Source organism: Lynx rufus, unplaced genomic scaffold, assembly GCF_022079265.1.
Source record: "Lynx rufus isolate CCGP_SWC_20201006 ecotype Redwood Valley unplaced genomic scaffold, mLynRuf1.p SCAF_7, whole genome shotgun sequence".
Lineage (NCBI taxonomy): Eukaryota > Metazoa > Chordata > Mammalia > Carnivora > Felidae > Lynx > Lynx rufus.
Genome location: NW_025814889.1, coordinates 2909758 through 2931616, shown reverse-complemented (window position 1 = coordinate 2931616; position 21859 = coordinate 2909758). Strand labels below are relative to the sequence as shown.

The 21859-nt window shown below is 48.1% G+C and overlaps 1 protein-coding gene across 2 annotated transcripts in view; it reads left to right on the top strand.

Moving 5' to 3' along the window:
• Positions 1-411: 411 nt before the first annotated feature.
• The window catches only part of PITRM1 (pitrilysin metallopeptidase 1), a 43554-nt gene continuing 22106 nt past the window's right edge, over positions 412-21859 (top strand). The window contains exons 1-13 of one of the 2 annotated variants that reach the window (XM_047067134.1): positions 412-494; positions 3004-3103; positions 5573-5679; positions 6016-6167; positions 6669-6783; positions 6863-6959; positions 8156-8316; positions 16245-16371; positions 16637-16725; positions 17457-17585; positions 18210-18323; positions 18506-18602; positions 19134-19268. In XM_047067134.1, coding sequence (XP_046923090.1) covers positions 442-494; positions 3004-3103; positions 5573-5679; positions 6016-6167; positions 6669-6783; positions 6863-6959; positions 8156-8316; positions 16245-16371; positions 16637-16725; positions 17457-17585; positions 18210-18323; positions 18506-18602; positions 19134-19268 — 1476 coding nt within the window. In that variant the 5' untranslated portion in view covers positions 412-441. The remainder of the gene's footprint in view (positions 495-3003; positions 3104-5572; positions 5680-6015; positions 6168-6668; positions 6784-6862; positions 6960-8155; positions 8317-16244; positions 16372-16636; positions 16726-17456; positions 17586-18209; positions 18324-18505; positions 18603-19133; positions 19269-21859) is intronic. The other variant, XM_047067135.1, reaches the window with a different exon arrangement.

Genomic DNA, 21859 nt, shown 5'->3' with positions numbered 1-21859 from the left:
CCCGGCCCAGCCCCCGCCCCCCCCGGAAGAGTTACCTGCTCCTCCCCGGCCCAGCCCCCGCCCCTCCCCGGCACAGTCCCCGCCCCCTACCCTGCACGCTCCTCCTCAAGTCCCGGACTCCGCGCCCAGCTGCCGCCCTCCCTCCCGCCGGACTCCACCCCTCTCCCGCCCAGGACTCCTCACGCGGGCCCCGCCCCCGCCGCGCTCCGACGCTCCGACGCCCGCGACGTCCCGCCCCCTACCGCCTTGGCCCACTCCGTGCCCACCGCCCTCGAGTCCCGCCCCGCCGCATCCGGAGCCCGCCCCTTTCCTCGGCAGCCTATTGGAGAGAACGTCGCCGTGCTCGTTGACCAATGGCAGTCGCGGCGGGTGCGTCTCGCCCCCGCGCCCTGCGTCGGGATAAATCAAGCTGCGTCCGGCCCCGTGTGCTAGTCACAAGCCATGTGGCGCGGCGGCGTGCGGACGCGCTGTTTGCTGGAGCGGCTGAGGGGCGGGTGAGAGCAGGCGGGTGGGAGAGAGGGAGGAAGAGGCGGGTGGGAGAGAGGGAGGAAGGGGCGGTCCCGACAGCGGGGAGACTCCGGGAGGCTCTGTGGTGTCGTCCGGGCCCTGAAGGGCCGCACCACCGTTCCCTGCTCTGGGAGCCCGGGCCCCGACCGAGACCCTTCCTCTTGGGGAGCCTTGACCCCAGGGCCCATCGTCAGGGAGCCCGACCCGAAACCCTTCGTCCGGGAAGCCCGGACCCGGAGACCCTTCACCTGGGGAGCCCGGAGCCCGACCCTGAGGCCCATCGCCCGGGGAGCCGGGAGCCCGGGAGACCTTTCTCCCGGGGAACCCGGAGACCGACCCTGAGACCCCTCTCTCGGGGAGCCCGGACCCGGAGACCTTTCTCCCGGGGAGCCCGGAGCCCTATTCTGAGGCCCATAGCCCCGGGATCCCGAAGCCCGACCCAAGAGTCTTGCAGAGCCTGGATGAGGGACCGCACAGGCGTCCTTCCATCGCTTCCCCCTAGCAAAGGAAAGAGGTTCCTGTCCAGTTGCCAGGGTTGGGAACTGCAGCCTGAAGTCTGGGCAAAGCGGGTCCTGGCCCAAAGAGGCCTTAACCCTGGGACCTTAGGCGGTCCCAGAGTGGGTGGCCCTGTGTGCGGTTGTCGGGGCTTTTGAAGTGAAAATGGGCATTGATGTGGATTTTAATAGGCGTGATTAAAGTAATTGTTGGCTTGCGGTTCTCATTAACCTGGCTACCCCCGTGTCACCAGTTGTGGGCAGGGAGTCCTCGAGACACCTGAGGCTTCCACACGGAGTTCTTATTTAAGCTGCGGTGTTCTTTTTTTTGTTTTTTAAAAAAATTTTTTAACGTTTATTTGCTATTGAGAGACACAGAGTGTGAGCAGGGGAGGGTCAGAGAGAGAGGGAGACACGGAATCCGAAGCAGGCTCCAGGCTCCAAGCTGTCAGCACAGAGCCCAACGGGGGCCTCGAACCCACCGACAGCAAGATCATGACCTGAGCCGAAGTCGGATGCTTAACCACTTGAGTCACCCAGGTGCCCCTAAGCTGCGGTGTTCTTAACACAGCTGTAGCTTCCAGAAATGGACTCGGTTTATGGAGAAAAACCCACTTCAACCTTGAGTGATGGTAGTGCGCCAGGAGTGTGTAGATAAGATCCCTGCTGATTCGCAGAACCTTGTGTGACGGATGGTGCGGTTGAGCAGTCGGCCGGTGAAGAAGCATGGGGGTGTCCTCGTGCCTCGTGTGACTATGGCGGCAGGGGCCTTACACGAGTCGCCGGTGACCAGAGAGTACGGGCGGGAGAGCCCGAGGTGCTGGGCTGCTTCTGCGTGCTCGGCGCCAGCATTTGCTCTTTGTGCTTGTGCTCCTGATGGTGAAGAACACCTGCAAATCCTCTTCTGTGATCGCGGAATCGGCCGAGTCAGGAAGGTGACGGCTCATCTTGGTGATGTTGCCTGGTGGCGACCGACTCGGCATTGTTGTTGTTTTCCTCTTCTGTGCGTGTCTCAAAGGAAATACTTGTGTCAGACAATGCTAACGTAGAAAACTCTAAAGCAAGCATATGGTGCGGTCGTGCCACCGTTCCCCAGATCACCTCCAGACGACTGACTCTCCCGCCCTCTTAGATGCGATTGCTAGAGAGCTGTTTCCCTGCTCCTCTTGATCCGTGTACGTGTGTGTGCGTATACAAAATTAAGTTCCAGTCATACAGTAGCTACGTGGCAGCCGCTGTTTTATTTCGCTCACCCCCACCCCCTCCCCTCCGTCCACCATCAGTTCTTGGTTTTTTTTTTCCCAAGTGCGTTTTTTTAAAGATTATTTATTTATTTTGAGACAGAGAGCAGGGGAGGGGCGGAGAGAGGGAGAGCGAGAGTCCCGAGCAGGCTGTGCACAGTCAGCCAAGAGCCCGACCATCCCACCAACGTGAGACCATGACCTGAGCGCACATCAAGTCAGATGCTCAACCGACGGAACCGCCCAGGCGCCCCAGTGATTCTCATTTAAATGATGCCAAATGTTATTCCAGGATTGTTACCATTTGCACACCTAATTACAGTGTAGGAGTTCCCCGTGAAGCGAGGCTTCTTGCTTTTTACCAGTTCAGTAGATGTGTAATAGGAGTTTGAGGCCACATCGTGTACCAACATGGGAAATGTCGTGTCATGTGAGAATTGTTTTTGGTGCAGGTGAGGGAAATTGGTATCGTAATCATGTTACAGTTACGAGCGTTGACGTATAAAAGGCTTGCAACATGCATTTATTAGCTTGATATAGTGAAGCTTCAGCTGAGTTGAGATAAAGGTCTTAAAATTGAAAGAACTTTACTAAAAAGTGCAGAAATTCGTTTTCTGAAATGTTTGGAAAATGTAAGGCTTGCTTTTTCTTTGAAATGTCTTTGTCACGTACAAATGCCCTCATGGTGTTGCAGAATTACGTTAGCCACACAGCGTCCTGCAGAAGCGTCTAACCTCGATTGCTTTCCTTCCGCGGGGCAGTGCCAGCCTGGGAGCCCGGAGGAGGAGGGGCACCGCAGCCTGTGAGCGCGCCTTGCAGCACGAGGTGGGGGAGCGGATCCACGGCTTCACCGTCAGCCAGGTGCGCGGGCCCACACACCCTTGGGGTCTCTGTCCCAGGCCCTGGCTCGCCCGATTCACAGTGGGCTCGACCGAGTGGAGTTTGCCAGCGAAGGGATTTCCCGATGCTTCGATAAGTGCAGTTCCCCGGCCCTTCCCTGATCCCAACCCCTCCAACCCAATGCCTCTTTAGGTTTTAGAAAGTGAGTCCAGCCCATTGATGTTTCTGCACCCAGACACCTGACTGTTCTCTGCGCCGAGTGAAGACGGCCCACATCTGTCCCATGTGTACATGGGGCTGCGTGTTCCTAGCACGAGTTTGTTCCGCACTTACGCAAAAACTTTGGTTTCGAGCCTTTGGGGTTTCAGAATTATAGAAGATGGATTGTGGTCCTGCATTTATTTAATTTTGTGTTCACATTGGTTTTTTTTTTTTCTTTTACACAGTGATGGAAAACTATGTATTTCACATCATTGACTGGCCGTCGGCCTCATGCTGTGGGTAGCACTTAGCGCAGGGAAGGGCGGGCAGCTCACAGCCCAGGGGGACACAGGTGCAGCTGTGATACAAGGAGAACTGGATGGGCATCCTGGTGCGAGTGCGGAGAGCAAAAGGATGGGGGGCGAGAGGGGGGCAGGTTCCGGGAGAAGGGAGCGGTGCGTAAGGACAGCTGCCTCCCTGTAGGCTGGACACACAGGGACAGCAGTTCCCCGCAGGGCTCGGGAATGGGCAGTGGTGCAGCTGGGTGAGGGGCTCCTGACGCGGGCGCGGGAGGGCCTTCGTGCGGTCCCTAGGGCCGTGCAGAGGAGTTTGCACTCAAAGTAGTTACTGTTCTTGAGGACCTCATTCAGAGTTCTTTCCTCTATTTTTCAAGTTTTGTAGAGATTTATGGTAAAATACGATCCTTGTTTAAGAAGCAGTCACCGTGAAAGCTGTTAGGGGGCAGACAGTTCACATAGCGACTGATTGTAAACACATTGATCATCTCTTACAAAGTAAGATATAAATAATTTAATGGTTGTAAACTCAGCAGGTATCACAGGCCTCTTTAAGCAATGTCATTTGCGTGGGCGGTCCCCAGAACACGCTCAGGACACCCGGATTCTAATCTCTGCCCTGCTGGCAGCTTGCTGTAAGCACAGACAGCCCCTGGAAAGTGGGGGTGATAAACAGTGTGGTTGTCATAGTGATGCTCTATTGTGATTGGGGGGGAGAGGCCCCCGGCACGGTGGGGACGATACAGCCGTTTCTGAAGTGCCTTTGTGCAGGCTTTCGTAGATAGGAGACTACCATCTTGGGGGTGAGGATGCGTTTGTTTTTTTCCCTTAAAATTTTTTAATGTTTTATTATTTATTTTAGAGAGAGAGAGAGAGAGAGAGAGAGACAGTGTGAGCGGGGGAGGGGTAGAGAGAGAGGGAGACAGAATCCGAAGCAGGCTCTGAGCTGTCGGCACACAGCCCGACGCGGGGCTCGACCTCATGGACCGCAAGATCATGACTTGAGCCGAAGTCAAAGTCGGATGCTTAACTGACTGAGACACCCAGGAGCTCCAAAACATGCGCAAGTTTAAAAAGGAAGAGCCTGTTTTTAGCCTACCAGGGGAGGAGGCAGGCATTTGGTCTGGTCTTACAGAACTGCAGATGCTTAGAGGGAAAATTATCTAGAAGTATTTTATGTAAGAACTTATTTTTTTGTTATTATTAAAAAAATGGTTATCCATTTTGAGAGAGAGAGAGAGAGAGAGAGAGAGAGAGAGAGAATCCCAAGGAGGCTCCATGCTGTCAGTGCGGAGCCCGACATGGGGCTTGATCTCATGAACCTGTGAGATCATGACCTGAGCCAAAATCAAGAGTCAGTTGCTTAACCAACTGAGCCACCCACCTGGGTGTCCCAGGATGCGTTTGTTTTTATCGGAGGTGATTTGTACCCTCCTGGACCCTCCCGCTAGGAGCAGGTAACTGGTCCTTAGAACTGCGTGAACCAGACACAGCAAAGTTCCATCCCAGGCCGTGGGCGCTCCAGCACTGAGCTCCCAGCAGGGCCATTCTGCGCTTTCCCGAGCTGGTGTGTGTAAAAGGAAGCCACACAGTGGGCATTGCCAGTGGGAGTAGGACTCCTCCAGGGCGGCCTGGTGTGATGGGTGGAGTTGGACTACCGCTCTATGACCACGGCTCTGTGCCTCAATGTTTTCGTCTGTAGATGGGGCTGAGGATCCCTCTCTCATAAGATGACCCGTAAACTCTTGGGAAAATGTCTCGCAAACAGTGAGCGTTCAGAAAGAAGAGATGCGTAGCGTCGTCAGCCCTTGGCTTGTTCTTAAGGTTTAGGGTCTGAACGAGGTGGTTTCTGATGTGCCCCCGGCCCCACCATGCCAGTCTCCTGGTGCTGCCCGATTAAAGGCAGTCAGGCCAGGCCCTGCAGTGCAGTGAACGCAACTGCCCTGAGCGCTTTTCCATCTGAGTCTAGCTGTTTGCGTCTTTATTCATTCAGGTAACGGACATCCCTGAACTGTCCCTGACCGCGGTGAAGCTTAGCCATGACAGCACAGGAGCCAAATACTTGCACTTGGCCCGAGAAGACACAAACAACTTGTTCAGGTGTGTGGTGCATCTCGGGAGCACGTTCTCGAGTGTCTCCACCGAGAACGTCTGCCGTCCGTTACGTGGTTAAAGGTCCCGGTTCACGAATGTTTTAGTTTTGTTGGCTGCATCCTGAAAACATGAGGGGAAGGTAAGTGGATTTGTGTCTAAAGCCACAGCCAGTGCAAGTTTGCAGCCTGAATTAGCGATTTCATACTCAGTGGTCGAGACTGTTTTCGCGAAGGGTTACGATGTTACGGTGACCAGATCTGGTAGCCGCGGGTGTCACAGGTTGGGAAAGTGTGCCGTACCACCCGCCTGACCTTCCCGCCTGCCATCTGGTCTTTGCCGCAGCGTGCAGTTCCGCACCACCCCCCTGGACAGCACCGGCGTCCCGCACGTCCTGGAGCACACGGTCCTGTGCGGCTCTCAGAAGTACCCGTGCAGAGACCCCTTCTTCAAGATGCTGAATAGGTCCCTGTCCACTTTCATGAACGCCTTCACAGGTCAGCTGGCGTCTGGGACCGGGGCCGCGCTGGGCCTGGCTGCCGCACCCACCGGGATCCTCGCTGGGGAGGGGGGAGCCGGCAGCTGTGGACCAGCACGGATTTGCCATTCTCTAGCCTGCTGGAAGTTTAGTCTTCCAGGAAAGCCGCATGGGGATCGGTTTATACAAACTGCAGTCTTAGGGGAGGGGCAGCTGAGATGTTTCTGGGAAATTTGCTACAAAATTTGACATCTGTAGCGTCACGTTAATGCCATGGTGGCGGGGCTTGGAAACAGGCCAGCCAATAGACTGATGGTGTGCACGGAAGTGCGGTGAGGGCTGCGGCGAACGCTCATGGCATCAGCTCTCTGTAGATGAGGTCGTCTTTCTAGGCGCGTGAGGTGTGGCCTCTGCGCCCTGGGCAGTGAGGGGTCCCTGTTGGGGGGGGGGTGGGGGAGGCTGCAAGTGGCCAATGCCCCGGGAATCTGGCGAGTTTTAAAATCTTTTCATTTATACCCAGCTAGCGATTATACTCTGTACCCGTTCTCCACACAAAATCCCAAGGACTTCCAGAATCTCCTGTCTGTGTACTTGGATGCAACCTTTTTTCCCTGCTTGCGGGAACTAGATTTCTGGTGAGTGAGGACAGATGGATTTGGACTTCAGTGTTAAGAGTCCCTGTCACTGTGTAATCAATCGTTGATTGTTATTTAGGCAGGAAGGATGGCGACTGGAACATGAGAATCCGAGGGACCCCCAGACACCCCTGACCTTCAAGGGAGTCGTCTTTAATGAGATGAAGGGAGCATTTGTGAGTTTTTTCCTTTTGTAAAATTGTGTAGAAATGATATTCCCGTGTAAAATACTGGAACATAAAAAGGTCTGGGGGAGAGTGGACATTCTCTCATGTCATGTAATGTGCTTACGGCGCAGGCCCTATTGAACTAGCCAGGGGACTGTGCAGTGAGCACCGGCCATAAGACGAGATGGCCAAGCTCCCGATTTTCTAGGACCCGGTGTTCCAGACCAGCAGCTCCCCCACTGCGGTCTCGGGCCCTGGCATCTGGTCTGCGGGAGTCTGGGAGATAAAAGTGCGCGAGGCAGTGCTAGGACATGGCCATTTTTGCTCGTTCTTGCCCAAGTGCAGTTCCCGAGCCTGTGTTACGTGTTGTGTGATAGCATTTATCGGATCCGGAAGCAGATAGGAAAATCCAGCGGTCTCCTGTTAAGCCAGACATTAAGAAGATTTATTTGCAGAATGTGCAGAAACAGTGCTATTCTTCTCAGTGGTATTTCTGCTTTGTTAAAAAATGTTTGCTAACGTGTAGTGATGGGTTAAGATCATGAGTGAACAGGTAACTTTTTTAAAAGGTCTCAGCTTTAATTTGTAACAGAAAAGCTATGTGTACACACACTCCTATGTAATCAGGAAACCCACCTCATGGAAAGCTCTTTGGGGGCCTCCCTGAGTTTTAGGATATGAGGCTCTGGAGACCAGGTGGTGTGAGAGCCTCTCTCCGGGCCCCGTCCTCACAGCCCCTCGCACTTTGGAGTTCTGCCCTGACGCGGGCTGCTTTCCTGCCCCGTGCTGCTTCCTTAGCCATTAATACTTGGTTCGGGCCCCGTGCCTTCCAGCACCTTCTGGAAATTCAAGTTAGAGTGACAGCCTTTGCTCCGGAAGCCCACGGACCCTCCCGCAGCTCGCGGCAGGGACTCTTGCGCACTGTTGTGCACACCGCTGCCCGCGCTCCGCTGTGCACTTTCTGTGGGCCATGCACACTGCATAGTGAGTTTTCTTTTCTGAGACACGTCATCCCTGGGTCCTGTGCAGAAACCCTGGGTGGACTCTGTTAGACAGTGTCTGCACCCACGGCCTTGTTTACATCGTCACAGTTTGAATCACAAGGTGTTACAGGTGTATCGCCCAGAGGGTTAGTAATTTGCTGTGTTGTAATGTAACAGTGTGTGTTAGTTTACACTTCTGTGTACAATTTTTTTCATTTGAAGACAGATAACGAGAGGATATTCTCGCAGCACCTTCAGAACCGACTCCTGCCTGACCACACGTACTCGGTCATCTCCGGGGGCCATCCGTTGTGCATCCCAGACCTCACGTGGGAGCAGCTTAAACAGTTCCACGCCACCCATTATCACCCTAGTAATGCTAGGTAACGTTTCAGTTTTAAAGCTGAGTTAATGGTGGGTTGATTCAGAGTTGGTTGCATACAGTAAGTGACATGGCTTCTCTCACGTGTGGCCAAGAACTGTTTGCTCAAGAACTCTGTAAGGTTAGATGATTCTTAATGGATTGCCCCTCTCGCGTACGTGGACGCTCATTCTGAGAGTCTGCGGCAAGAACTTTTTATTGTTATCTTTTTTTAAAATTTTGTGTTTTTTTTAATTTTTGGGAAAGAGAGCGTGAAAGCAGGGGAGGGGCAGACAGAGAGGGAGACTCCCAAGCAGGCTCCGTGCTGTCAGTGCAGACCCCGACGCGGGGCTCCGTCCCACCAACCGTGAGATCATGGCCTGAGCTGAAATCGGACGCTTTAACCGACTGAGCCACCCAGGGGTCCTGGTGGTTTACTTTTAATAGTTAAGTTTGTGTCCCTGGAGCACAAGGATGTGCCCTGCTGAAGTTCCCAATCCACACTCGCTGATGCTTGCCTGAAAGCACCGAGTACTTCCTTCCGGATTTTCAGGTGGTCCCCGGAATGGTCGTCCGGCCCAGACGAGCCGCGTGTTTTGTACAGCTGGTTTTCTCCGTGTAGACACATCTGGCGGGTTGGTGTTGTGGGATCCTGTGAATACTCTGTTCCTTGTCTGTGCTTTTATTTACTTACGGCTGACCCATGTTTATTGCCTGGAGCACTTCCTTTCGTAGAGTTGGCAGAGTTTTCCGAAGACTTCTCTAATTTCTTTTACGTTTAGCGGCTGGTCCTCGTGAGGAGGCACTTCCCTCCTCAGTAGGGGCCGCCGGGTCACCCTGAAGTACAGTCTGAGGGCAAGGGCGGGTGCCTGCTGCTTCCTCGGCTGTTCTAGGGGGAGATGGTAGAAGAGGCTGGCCTGTTGTATTGTAATACCACGATGACCTCACAGAAGTATTTTTGTATATGTGTGTAGTTGAGATGATAGAATCAAATGAGATCTGTTGTCTTTTTTCTTCCCCTTATGCTCAAATTGTTTCAACTGTGGCCCGAGGAAAGTCATTTAATTGCCTTCCCTTTCTTACGGCTTCTTTGGTCTTCAGTACTAGCTTCTGTGCCCCTGCCCTGATCCAGGCGCGTCCTGCTCCAGATCTGTGGTCACTTCTTCGTGTAAGGAGCCCTGCGGCTGCATGGAGGCAGCCATGGTCTTTAGGGCCCGGGGTCTCCTTGGACGCCAAGGATGCTGCTGCTTACTGGTTGTCACTCTGGAAACCACGAGTGGAGAGTTCCAAAGGATCTTTCAGATATTAGTTCTCAAAATCCGATTTATTTATCTCATTGGGATATAGCTGACAGATGGCATTGTGTTAGGTTTAGGTGTGCAGCCAGGCGGTTTGGGTCACGCGGGTCACACGCAGTGCACTGTGGTGACCTGTGGTCACCATGCTGTCCTTCATATCCCGGGGACTCACTCGCCTTACGACTGCAACTTTGGACCCCTTTGACCCGTTTCGCCCACCCCCTCCTTCTGGCAGCCACCACTCTGATTTCCGTATCTGTGAATCTTCGCTCGGAGAACAACGTACTGAAAAAAAAAAAAAAAAACCAGATCAACTCTGTCTTTGTGCCCTTTGCCCCCTGGATGAATGTGCTGTCTTAAAAACACGTAATCTGGAATTTGTAGGCTCGGTCTAAACTTTGTGAACTTCTTCAGTTGTCAGCGTGACGGAGGACTGCGTTCCTGTAGCTAAGGCCGTGAAACGTTTTAGCGTGCAACTTACTTCGTTGTTGGAACACCTTTATATAGTATGTTTAAAATAAACTTTTGGCAGGTTTTCATTTAACTACATCTTTCTGCGTGATTTATGTTGTGTTTGAGCCACCTATCTTACAACAAGATCAAAAGCCTGTATTTGGTCTTTGTAGTTATAACGTAAGTGAAAAAAACGTGTTTTTATACAGACTTCATCTCAGTATGGGACACATTCGTCATTAGCTGCTCTCGGTGCATAACTTCCATTTTTACATTTCATTTTAGTTCTACTCTGGTCAACGTCTCATGTTGTAGGAGTTTCAGGTGGACGGTATTGTGATTCAGCAGTTCCACACTTCAGTCGGTGCCCATCGGGGCTCCTGTCACCCCTTTCACGCCCAGCCACCTCCCCTCTGGCAACCGTCTGTTCCTTTTCTGCCCTTAAGACTTGTTCTGGTTTGGGGGTGCCTGGGGGGCTCAGTCGGTTAAGTGCCGGACTCTTGATTTTGGCTCAGGTCGTGATCTTGTGGTTTGTGCATTCGAGCCCCACGTTGGGCTCTTTGCTGACTGTGTGAGGTCTGTTTGGGATTCTCTCTCTTTCTCTCTCTCTGCCCCTTCCCTGCTCACATGCAAGCGAGCTCACCCTTTCCCTCTCCCTCTCTCAAAAGAAACTTAAAACTAAAAAAAATTAAATAAAGACTGTTGTTTTGGTTTGTCTCCTTTTTTCCCCCCCTTTGTTCATTTGTTTTCTTTCTTAAGTTCTACAAATGAATGAAATCACATGGTGTTTGTCTTTCTCTGACTGGAGTATTTTCCTTCGCATTATCTTCTCTAGCTCCATCCGTGTCATTGCAAATGGCGAAATGTCATTCTTATCATTCCATTCTGTGTATGTGCGTGTATTAATATGCACACTGTGTTTTCCTTATCCGTCTGTCGGTGGACACTTTGGGACTTCCATAAATAATTACGCTGCAATAAACACAGGGGTACCTACCTATATCCCTTTGAATCTGTTTTTGTATTTTGGGGGAAATACTCAATAGTGTGATTACTGGATAATATATGGGGTTCTTTTGTGGTTCAATACAAATTTTAGGATTATTGTAGTTCTCTGAAAAATATTGGTGTTTTGATAGGGATTGCATTAAATCTGTAATGGCTTTGAGTGGTGTGGACTTCTTAACAGTGTTCTTCCAATCCCTGAGCATGGGCTGTCTTTCCATTTGTTTGTGTCGTCTTCAATTTGTTTCATCAGTTTTTTATATTGTCTTTGGAGTACATATCTTCCACTCCTTGGTTAAGTTTTTTCCTAGGTATTTTATTATTTTTGGTGCAATTGTAAATGGGATTTTCGTAAACAAAATTCCTTTTTCTGCTATTTCGTTATTAGTGTATAGAAACGCAACAGACTTCTGTATGTTGATTTTGTGTCCTGTAATTTTGCTGAATTCACGTATCAGTTCTAGCAGTTTTTGGTGGGGTCTTTAGGGTCTTGTATTGCATGATGTGTCATCTGCAAACACGGAAAGTTTTGGTTCTTCCTTAGCAGCTTGGACGCCTTTTATCCCTTTTGCTTGTCTGAGTGCTGTGGCTTGGACTTCCAGTGCCGTGTTGAATAAATGTGTGGTGACCAGGGTGGACATTCTCATCCTGACTTTGGGGAAAAAGCTCATTCAGTATGACGTTAGCTGGTGGTTCTTCATACATGGCCTCTGTTATGTTGAGGGGTTTCCCTGAAACCTGTTCTGTCGAGGGTTTTTATCATTAATGGATGTTGTTCTTTGTTGGATGATCTTACGGTTTTTAATCTTTTTTTTTTTTTTAAGTTTATTTTGAAAGTGAGCGAGAGTGAGCACATGCGTGAGTGGGGAGGGGCTGAGAGGGAGAATCCCAAGCAGGCTCCACACCGGCAGCGTGGAGCCCGCTGCGGGGCTTGACCTCATGAACCATGAGATCATGACCTGAGCTGAAACCAAGAGTCAGACGTTTAACTGACTGAGCCACCCAGGTGCCCCTTTTATCGTTTCTCTTACTGATGTGTGATGTAGCACAGTGATTGATTTGTGAATATTGAACCATCTTTGCATCCTGAGAATAAATCCCACTTGATCACGGGGAAGAATTTTTTAAATACATTGTTAGATTTGGACTGCTAATACTTTGTTAAGCATTTTTGTGTCTGTGTACATCAGAGATAATGGCTGTAGTTCTCTTTTTTTGTGTGTGATATTTTTTTCTGGTTTTGGTATCGGGTAATGCTGGCCTCATAGAATGAATTTGGAAGTTTTCCTTCTTCATCTATTTTTGGGAAAAGTTTGAGAAGAATATTTATTAACCCTGCTTTAAACGTTTGGTAGAATTCGCTTATGATGCCATCTGGTCTCAGACTTTTGTTTATTGGGGGTTTTCAGTTACTGACTCCGTTTCTTTCCTGGTTATTGGTGTATTCAAATTTTCTGTTCCGTTTTTGGTAGTTTATATGTTTCCAGGAATTTATCCATTTTTTCTAGGTTGTCCAATTTGTTGGCATATAGTTTTTCATAATGTTCTCTTATAATCCTTTGTATTTCTGTGGTGCTGGTTGTTACTTCTGTCTCGTTTCTGATTTTGTTTGAGTCCTCCCTTTTTTGATGAGTCCATCTAAAGGTTTATCAGTTTTGTTGATCTTTTGAAAGAACCAGCCCTTGGTTCCATTGATGTATTCTATTTTTTTAGTTTTGTGTATCATTTATTTCTGCTCTAATCTATTATTTCCTTTAATCTGCTGGTTTGGCATTTTCTTTGTTATTTTTCTAGCTCCTTCAGGTGTAAGGTTAGGTTGTCTGTTTGAGGTTTTTCTTGCTTCTTGAGGTAGGCCTGTATTGCTACAGACTTCCCTCTTAGAACTGCTTTTGGTTTATACCAACCAAAGGATTGGACCATTGTGTTTTCATTTTCATTTGTTTCCATGTCTTTTTTGATATCCTCTTTGATTTCTTGGTTGACTCATTCATTTTTTAGTAGCACATTATTTAGCATCCATATATTTGTGCTCTTTCTAGTTTTTTTCTTGTGATTGATTTCTAGTTTCATAGTGTTATGATCAGAAAAGATGTATGGTATGACTTCAGTGTTTTTGAGTTTGTTGAGACTTGTTTTGTGCCATAATATGTGATCTATTCTGGAGAATATTCCATGTGCACTTGAAAATAATGTGTATCCTGCTGTTTTAGGATGGAATGTTCTGAATATATGTTATATCCATCTGGTCCAGCATATCATCCAAAACCACAGTTTCCTTTTGATTTTCTGTTTAGATGATTTGTCCATTGATGTAAGTGGGGTGTTAAAGTTCCCTACTATTACTGTGTTACTATCGATTACTTCCATTATGTTTGTTATTAGCTGCTTTACGTATCGGGTGCTTCTGTGTTGAGTGCATTAATATTATAGTTGTTGTATCTTCTTTAAAAAAAATTTTTTTTAACATTTATTTTAGAAAGACTGCAAGTGGGGGAGGGACAGAGAGAGAGGGAGACACAGAATTGGAAGCAGGCTTTAGGCTCTGAGCTATCAGCACAGAGCCCGATGTGGGGCTCGAACCCATGAACTGTAAGTTCATGATCTGAACCAAAGTCAGACACTTAACTGACTGAGCCCACCCAGGTGCCCCTATAATTGTTCTGTCTTCTTGTTGGGTTGTTCCCTTTATGATTATATAGTGCCCTTCTTTGTTTCTTGTTACAGACTTTGTTTTCAAGTTTATTTCATCCAATGTAAGTATTGCTACCCTGGCTTTCTTTTCACTTCCATTTGTATGATAGATGTTTCTCCATCCCCTCACTTTCAGTCTGCAGATGTCCTTAAGTCTGAAATGAGTCTCATGTAGGCAGCATATAGATGGGTTTTGGTTTTTTATGCATTCCATCACCTTATATCTTTCGATTGGAGTATTTGGTTATGTATATTCAATTATTGATAGGTATGTACTTACTGCCAGTTTGTTACTTGTTTTATGATTATTTTTCTAGTTCTTCTCTCACTCTAAGTTGGTTTTCTTTAGTGATATACTTGGATTCTTTTTTGTTTGTTCTTTTCACATCTGTTACTGAATTTTGATAAACAGTTACCATTAGGTTTGTATATGTCTTCTTTAACACATAGCAGTCTATATTAAGTTGATGGTTGCTTAAGTTTGAACCCATTTTTTATCCCTCCCCCATATTTTGGGTATATCGTGTCCTGTGTTACATCCTTTTATGTTGTGAGTCCCTTGACTGATTTTTACAGATATACTTGTTTTTACTGCTGTTGTGTTTCTTAATTTTCTTACTGTCATTAATGGTCTTTCCTTTCCACTCAGAGTCCCCTTTGACATCTTGTAGGGTTAGTTTAGTAGTCATGAACTTCTTTAATTTTTGTTTATCTGAGAAACTCTTTATCTCTCATTCTGTTATGAATGATAGCCTTTCTGGACAGAGTATCATTGGCTGCAGATTTTTTCCTTTCAGCACTGTGAATACATCATGAACCTCCCTTCAGGCCTGCAAAGTTTCTGCTGAAAAATCCACTAATGGCCTAACAGGGTTTCCCTTGTATATAACTTTATTTCGTGACTTTTAAAATTTCCTCTTTATCACTTTTTTTTCTATTTTAATTACTAGGTGTCCTGGTGTGGACCTCCTGGGGTTGATTATGTTCGGGGCTCTCTGAGCCTCCTTGATCTGGATTTCTTCCCCCAGATTAAGGAAGTTTTCAGCTGTTATTTCTTCAGATAACCTTTATGCCCCCTTTTCACTCTTCTTCCTCTGGAATCCCTAAAATGCAGATGTTAACTACAGTTGATGATGTCACTGAGTTCCCTAAGTCTGTTGTCATTTACAGAATTCTTTTCTCCCTGATTGATGACTTTCCATTGCTCTGTCCTCCAGGTTGCTGATTCCTTCTTCTGCTTCCTCCAGTCTGCTGTTTCTTCCACCTAGAATATTTCAGTTTCACCTGTTGTGCTCTTCATCTCTGATTGGTCCTTTTTTGGTCTGTGCTGGGGCCTCACTGAGGTCTTCCTCTCCTTTCTCAAGTCCAGGGAGTGTCTTTATGACCATTACCTTCAATTCTCTAGCAGGCACGTTGCTTTTCTCCATTTTGTTTAGGTTTCTCGCTGTCATTTTGTCTCCTTCTTTCAGTTGGGACACATTCCTGTGTGTCCTCATTGTCTCGCTCTCAGTATCCGTTCTGTGTGAAAGTCAGCTGTGTCCCCCGCTCTTGAAAGTAGTGGGCAGGTGCACACTTTTAACAAGGCGACACTGGTCCTCTGCCAGAGGGGATGTGCTGCCGTGCAGGAGACCGGGGTCAGCTGGGGAGATCTGCAAAGTGCGCGTGCGCGGGGCATGCAGTCTTACCAGGGTGTGTGTCCTCCACTGGAGGTGATCGGCTGCTGTGGCTGCCACCCCTGTAAAGCATGCATTTAGGAAACACGGTGATGGGAAGGTGTGCCCTGGGCTCCTGTGGGAGGGGATCCCCAGCACTGGGGCTGAGGCGGGTGAGGGGGGCATCGGGGGGCACAGTGTAAGCAGGTCTTTGCTCCTGGCGGAGTCTCCCGTCGTCTCTGTCCCTCGGGACACGCTCTGACGCCCTCCTGCCTGCCCCTCTGTTTTTCAAGCTGCTGCTGCTTTGCATTATCTCCACTGGCTGTTTGTTATGCCCTCTCTTCAAGGGCAGGGACTCCGCTTCCTATCGCCTCCAGGTTCTCCCAGAAACAGCCTGCCAATTTTTAAAGTTCCAGCTTTAGGTCTCGCTAGTTGTAAGAACTCGTGAGATCCGGCCCCTCTCATTTTCACAGCCAAATATTACGGGGATTCATCTTCCCACGTGCTCTCCCCGGAGTGACAGTCTGTTTCTGTCCCCTCTCCCCGCCCATGGGCCCTTCCTCCAGCAGACGGTCTGCTGGTCCACTTAGCTCCCCACAGCGACTCTGCCCGTCCTTCCCTCTTCAGTGTGGACTCTCCTCTGTGTTTAGCTGTGGTGTTTGTTCTGGCAGTGTGCGCGTGGTTTCCAGGGTGATTTACCTAGATGGGACTGGATCTGCTTGTGTCTGTGGGATGAGGTGAGCTGAGGGGTTTCCTACTCTGTGTACCTTCCATTTGATACGGAAAGACATCTGTGTAGATTCCCAGTCGTGTAAACTGAGCTAGACTGATACATTCTCTCAACATTTCAGGTTCTTCACTTACGGCAATTTCCCGTTAGAACAGCATCTGAGACAAATTCACGAAGAAGCACTGAGTAAATTTGAGAAAATTAAGCCGAATACTGCAGTGCCCACTCAGAAGCCTTGGGATAAGCCAGTAAGTGCCCCATCCAGAGAATAGACACTCAGTACATTGAAATGGAGAGCCAGACTGCGTACTAGTCACAGGATTTTCAAATGTTGAGGGCTCTGCCTTGAACGTAAGAGCTTCTTGAGCCTAAGGAACAGTTATGTGTCTGAAAAGAAAGTTAATTTAGTGAAAAGCATCTCCTGGGCCACGTTATACACACACAGGGAACTTACTAGATTAAACCTAGTCTTTCCTACTCTGTCCCTACTTAAAGCATCGTGTCGCTTTACAGAGGGAGTTCCAGATAACATGTGGCCCAGACGCACTGGCTGCAGATTCCTCTAAACAGACAACCGTCGGGGTCGGCTTCCTCTTACCAGAGTAAGTGTCCGCTGTGAACTGGGGAAAGTGCAGGTTAGCAGCTTTGGAGGTGAGTTTTCCAAGTGTAAATGGGTCGGCGGTTGGAATTTCCAAGTCCAGCAGCCGGTGGATGTCAGGGAGGGCTTTAGCAGCGTCTGGGATGGTTTGGGGGAAATCACTTTCACTAGCTATCCAGAAAAATGTAACTTCTCTTCTCGCTACATTGTAAAGCTTATTTCTGTGGAGAAAGGTGGCTCGGACAGCAGTTAACATTTGTGGGGTGGGATCCCCGATGCCACTGAGCGGGAGAGGAGCGCAGCGAACGCCGGCTTGACAAAAACGTACGACACACACAATTCTGTAGTTGTGGAGACGTGGCCACGTGGGGCACGCGGGCAGGAAGGGGTCCTCCGCCGTGCTGCTCCTGTCGAGGTGTAGACAGTGCAGTTGTGATTGGGATGATACAGGTCGGAGTGCTTGGCACACTGTAGTATGATAACATTCGATATGCGGCTAAATCAGCTTCATGGTTTGGGACCCCAAAATAATGCAGTTTACTAGAACTTTGCAAACCAAAAAAAAAAAAATTATTCTCTCTTATCCATGTAAGTTAAAAATAGAGGTTAAAATGTAAGAATTTGTATTAGGTCAGCTTTGGAAATGAACGTCGATTTATTGGTGATTTTAATGATTTTGAAAACATTAATGAGGGCCAACGGTTTCCCTTTTTCTCCCCTGCCCTTTGCATTAAGCATCACTGATACGTTTGAAGCCTTCACGTTAAACCTTCTGTCGTCACTCTTGATCAGTGGACCTAACTCCCCCTTCTACAAAGCATTAATTGAATCTGGGCTTGGCACAGACTTCTCTCCTGATGTCGGGTAGGTTTCACGATCGGGTCAGTAGTCGCGGTTGGGGCCAGTTTTGACATTTGACGGTGTCTGGACACGTTTTTAGTCGACACGACTAGGGAGGGGTGTCGGCACCTGGTGGGTGGTGTGAAGGATGTAGGATGCCTGACACCTCACAGTCGCGGGATGGTTCCGCTCCCACCCCAAGCACAGAACTGTGCCTTAGATTGTGGGTCCAGTACAGATAATTCCATCTCCTGGAGGGGACGTTTGGAAAAAGAGAAAAGAAAGATCGCTTGTTCAAGATCTCAGGATGGCATACTGCTGCCCGTTTTAAAAGCCAGGTTGTTAAATACTCTTTCAAATTTTAAAATTTTGTAAAAGCGCAGCCGTTCTGTTTTTAGATTTAATTTTGCCTTAACTCTATAAAGTTCAAATTGTATTGGTTTTTAGAAATGTTAAGTGGACACACGTGTAACAGCACGTGTGCGCGGACCAAATGTCCGAGAGCACCGCCGTCACTGGCTTTTTCTTGGAGGACTCGGGAGCCTCAAGCGTCCGTGGCTGTGCGGTCGAGAGTGCGTGATCTTCCAGCGAGCACGCCGCGCGTGGAAGGTGTCCGCGGCTGCCGCACAGTCTGCCTTTGTGTCGTAGGTACAATGGCTCCACGAGGGAGGCCTACTTCAGCGTGGGCCTGCAGGGGGTCGCCGAGCAGGACGTCCAGGCCGTCCGGGACATCATCGACAGGACCATCGAGGAAGTACTCCAGTGCGTGTGGCTGCTGGCCATCGCCGGGCCGACCTTCTCCATCCCTGATGCTTTCCACGCGGGACCCCCCTCCCCACCCCAGCCGCATCATTGGGCTTTTTTCCTCATAAAACTCGTATTCGTCCACTTACGGTTGTTTAGTGCCTCCTTGCAAATCATCATCTCCGTTCTCTGTTTTTTAGGAAAGGATTTGAAGATGATCAAATAGAGGCTCTTCTACATAAAATCGAAATACAGATGAAGCATCAGTCCGTCAGCTTTGGACTCACCCTGACGTCTGTGTGTAATTTCTCATCTACCTCCTTCCTCTCGTGCTCTGATTGTGGGTTTTGTTTTGCTTTAACTTTCATGACCAATGGGTATTTGACAGCTGAGGATACAGATATTCACAGCGCCTCTCATCTGAACCTTGAAAGCTGTGCCATTTTGGATCGGATATGTTTACTTTTAACTTAGTTTTATGATATGTTGTGTCTTTTTTACCAGTGTAATTGGCCTTTTGATAGCTTATGTTTTAAGGCAAGATAAGTTGACACAGAATACTTATGGATAGAGGTTTATAACTGTTGACTGTTGGTAATTATGCTTCTAAAAATTATTTCAAAACCCGTTCTTTATTTTATTAAGAAAAAAACAGATCTGAAATTTTCCTGACCAAAGAATGACTTAATCTTTGCTTTGAACCGTCATCTGTGGTATTTTTAGACACAGAAACTGGTGTTTTAGTAAAATGTCCCGTTTGCTGTTTCCTGAGCAAGCGCAGAGCTCACAGAGTGAGGCGCGCTGTGGCTTTGAAATTCTCGGTTGCAGTACATTGCTCCCTGCTGGAACCACGACGGGGACCCGGTGGAGCTCCTGAAGCTGGGAAGTCAGGTGGCTCGATTCAGACAGTGCCTCCGGGAGAATCCAGAGTTCTTGCGAGAAAAAGTAAAACAGTATTTTAAGGTAAGAAACTTGGAGGATTTATGTGAATGGGGACAGCCTTTCTTAATTATTAATTAATGCTCATAATAACTTCAGAAATGTAGTTTCCGGATCCTGATGCAAGTTGGCTTTTTACGTGAATACCGGAGTGTGTTTTTTACAGAGGAATATATGTGTGCGTGTGTACTAATTAACAAAACATCTGCGGGCATTTTTTTCTGTTTTGTTGAGAGAAAGATGAGACCATTCACCGCAGTTTTTTGGAAGGTTTTGATAAGAATTAGTGTTCCCTTGTCATTCAGAGTTTGGTGGAGTTCACCGCGAAGAAATACTGTACTGGGATTTTCTTCGTTGGGAGTCTTTTGGTTTTTATTTTATTATTTTTTAATTTTTTTTGGCAAACGACTGACTCAGTGTCCTCGGTAGTTACTGATTTTCTCAGATTTTTCTGTTTCTTCACACTTCAGTCTGGGGGGTGTGGCTTTAGGAATTCGTCCATTTCTTCTAGGTTGTCCGGTTTGGCGTGTGATTGTCCAGTATTCCCTGGCACTCTTATTCCCTGATCTTTCTGATCCTGGTACTGTTGGTGCTAAGGCACCCCTCTCCATCTCTGCGCTTACTTGAGCCTCCTTTTTTCTTGTCTGTCGAAAGGTCCGTCACGTCCAGCAGTCTGTGTGAAGAAGTCTTGGCCGTGATCTAATTTTCATCATTTCCTTTATCCTGCTAGCTTTGTTTTGGGTGGATCCCACTTTTCTGTTTTCTGAATGTGTAGTGACAGGTTACCCATTGGGCTTTGTGGCCTTTGTTTTCAATGTACGCGTTTACTGTGTACACATCACTCTTAACGCGATTTGTGGGAGCCTATAGTTTTCAGTATGTTCTGCCTGTAGGCTCACCTGTCTCGGGGTATTTTTTCTTTAACTTATTGGTTGTTTAAGAATGTGTTGTGTAACTCCCTGTATTTGTTGATTTTCCAGTTTTCCTTCCATAAGCAGTACCTTAGAGATATCGTGTGTATGGTTCCAGATCACGGCAGTAAAGTGAATATTGAAATAAAGCGAGTCAGGTGAATTTCTTGGTTTCCCAGTGCATGTAACAGTTATGTTTACTCTACACTGAAGTCTATTAAGTGTGCAGTAGCATTATGTCTAAAAAAACAACGTACATATCTTAGTTAAAACCACTTTATTGCTAAAAAATGCCAACCACCTGAGCTTTCAGGGAGCCCTAATCTTTGCTGGTGGAGGGTCCCGTCTCCATGGTGATGGCTGCTGACGGATCAGGGTGGCGGTTGCCGAAGGTTGGGATGGCCGTGGCAATTTCTGAAATAAGATAGCTAATGAAGTTTGCCGCAGCGACTGACCCTTCCTTTCACGAATGATTTCTCTGTAGCAGGTGATGCTGTTTGATAGCATTTAACCCACAGTAGAACTTTCAAAATTGAAGTCAATGCTCTCAAACCTGCTGCTGCTTTACAACTGAGTTTGTGTCATATCCTGAATCCTCTGTTGTCATTTCAACAATCTTCACGGCATCTCAGCAGGAATAGATTCCATCTCAGGAACCCATGGGAAGCAACTCCTCATCCGTTCAAGTTTTATCCTGAGATTGCAGCCATTCAGTCCCATCTCAAGGCCCCACTTCTGATTCTGGTCCTCTCGCTGTTTCCACCTCATCTGCAGTGACTCCCTCCACTGAGGTCGTGAGCCCCTCACAGTCATCCACGAGGGCTGGAACCAACTTCTCCCAACTCCTGTTATCCTGCGAATGTCGATATTTTGAACTCCTTCCCACAAATCATGAGTGTTCTTAATAGCATCTGGAATGGAGAATCCTTTCCAGAAGGTTTTCAATTTACTTTGCCCAGATCCATCAGAGGAATGGCAGTGATAGCCTCATGGAATGTATTTCTTAAATAATAAGACTTGACAGTTGAAATGACTCCTTGAGCCATGGGCTACAACATGGGTGTTGTGTTAACAGGCATGAGAACAATAATAATGTCATTATCCATTTCCATCGGAGCTCTTGGGTGACCAGGTGCATTGTCAATGAGCAGTCATATTTTGAGAGGAGTCGTCTTGAGCAGTGGGGCTCAGCAGTGGGCTTAAAATATTCAGGAAACTACGGGGCACCTGGGTGGCTCAGTCAGTTGAGCGACTGACTCTTGGTTTTAGCTCAGGTCATGATCTTGAAGTTCATGAGTTTGAGCCTCACGTCGGGCTCTGTGCTAACAGTGCGGAGCCTGCTTGGGATTCTCTCTCTCTCTCTCTCTCTCTCTCTGTCCCTCCTCTGCTTGTGCTCTCTCTTCATTTCTGTCTCTCTCAAAATAAATAAAAAAATGTTCAGTAAGCCATGTTGTAAACAGAAGTGCTGTCATCCAGGCTCTGTTGTTTCATTTCCAGAGCACAGGCAGAACGGATTTAGCATAGTTCTGAAGGGTGCTGGGCGTTTTGGAATGGTCAATGGGCATTGGCTTCAACCCGAAGTCACCAGCTGCATTAGCCCCTGACAAAAGTCACCCTGTCCTTCAAAGCTTTAAAACCAGGCGTGGACTCCTGTCTAGCTATGGTAAGTCCTAGGTGGTGTCTTCTTCCCTCTATGGCCATTTC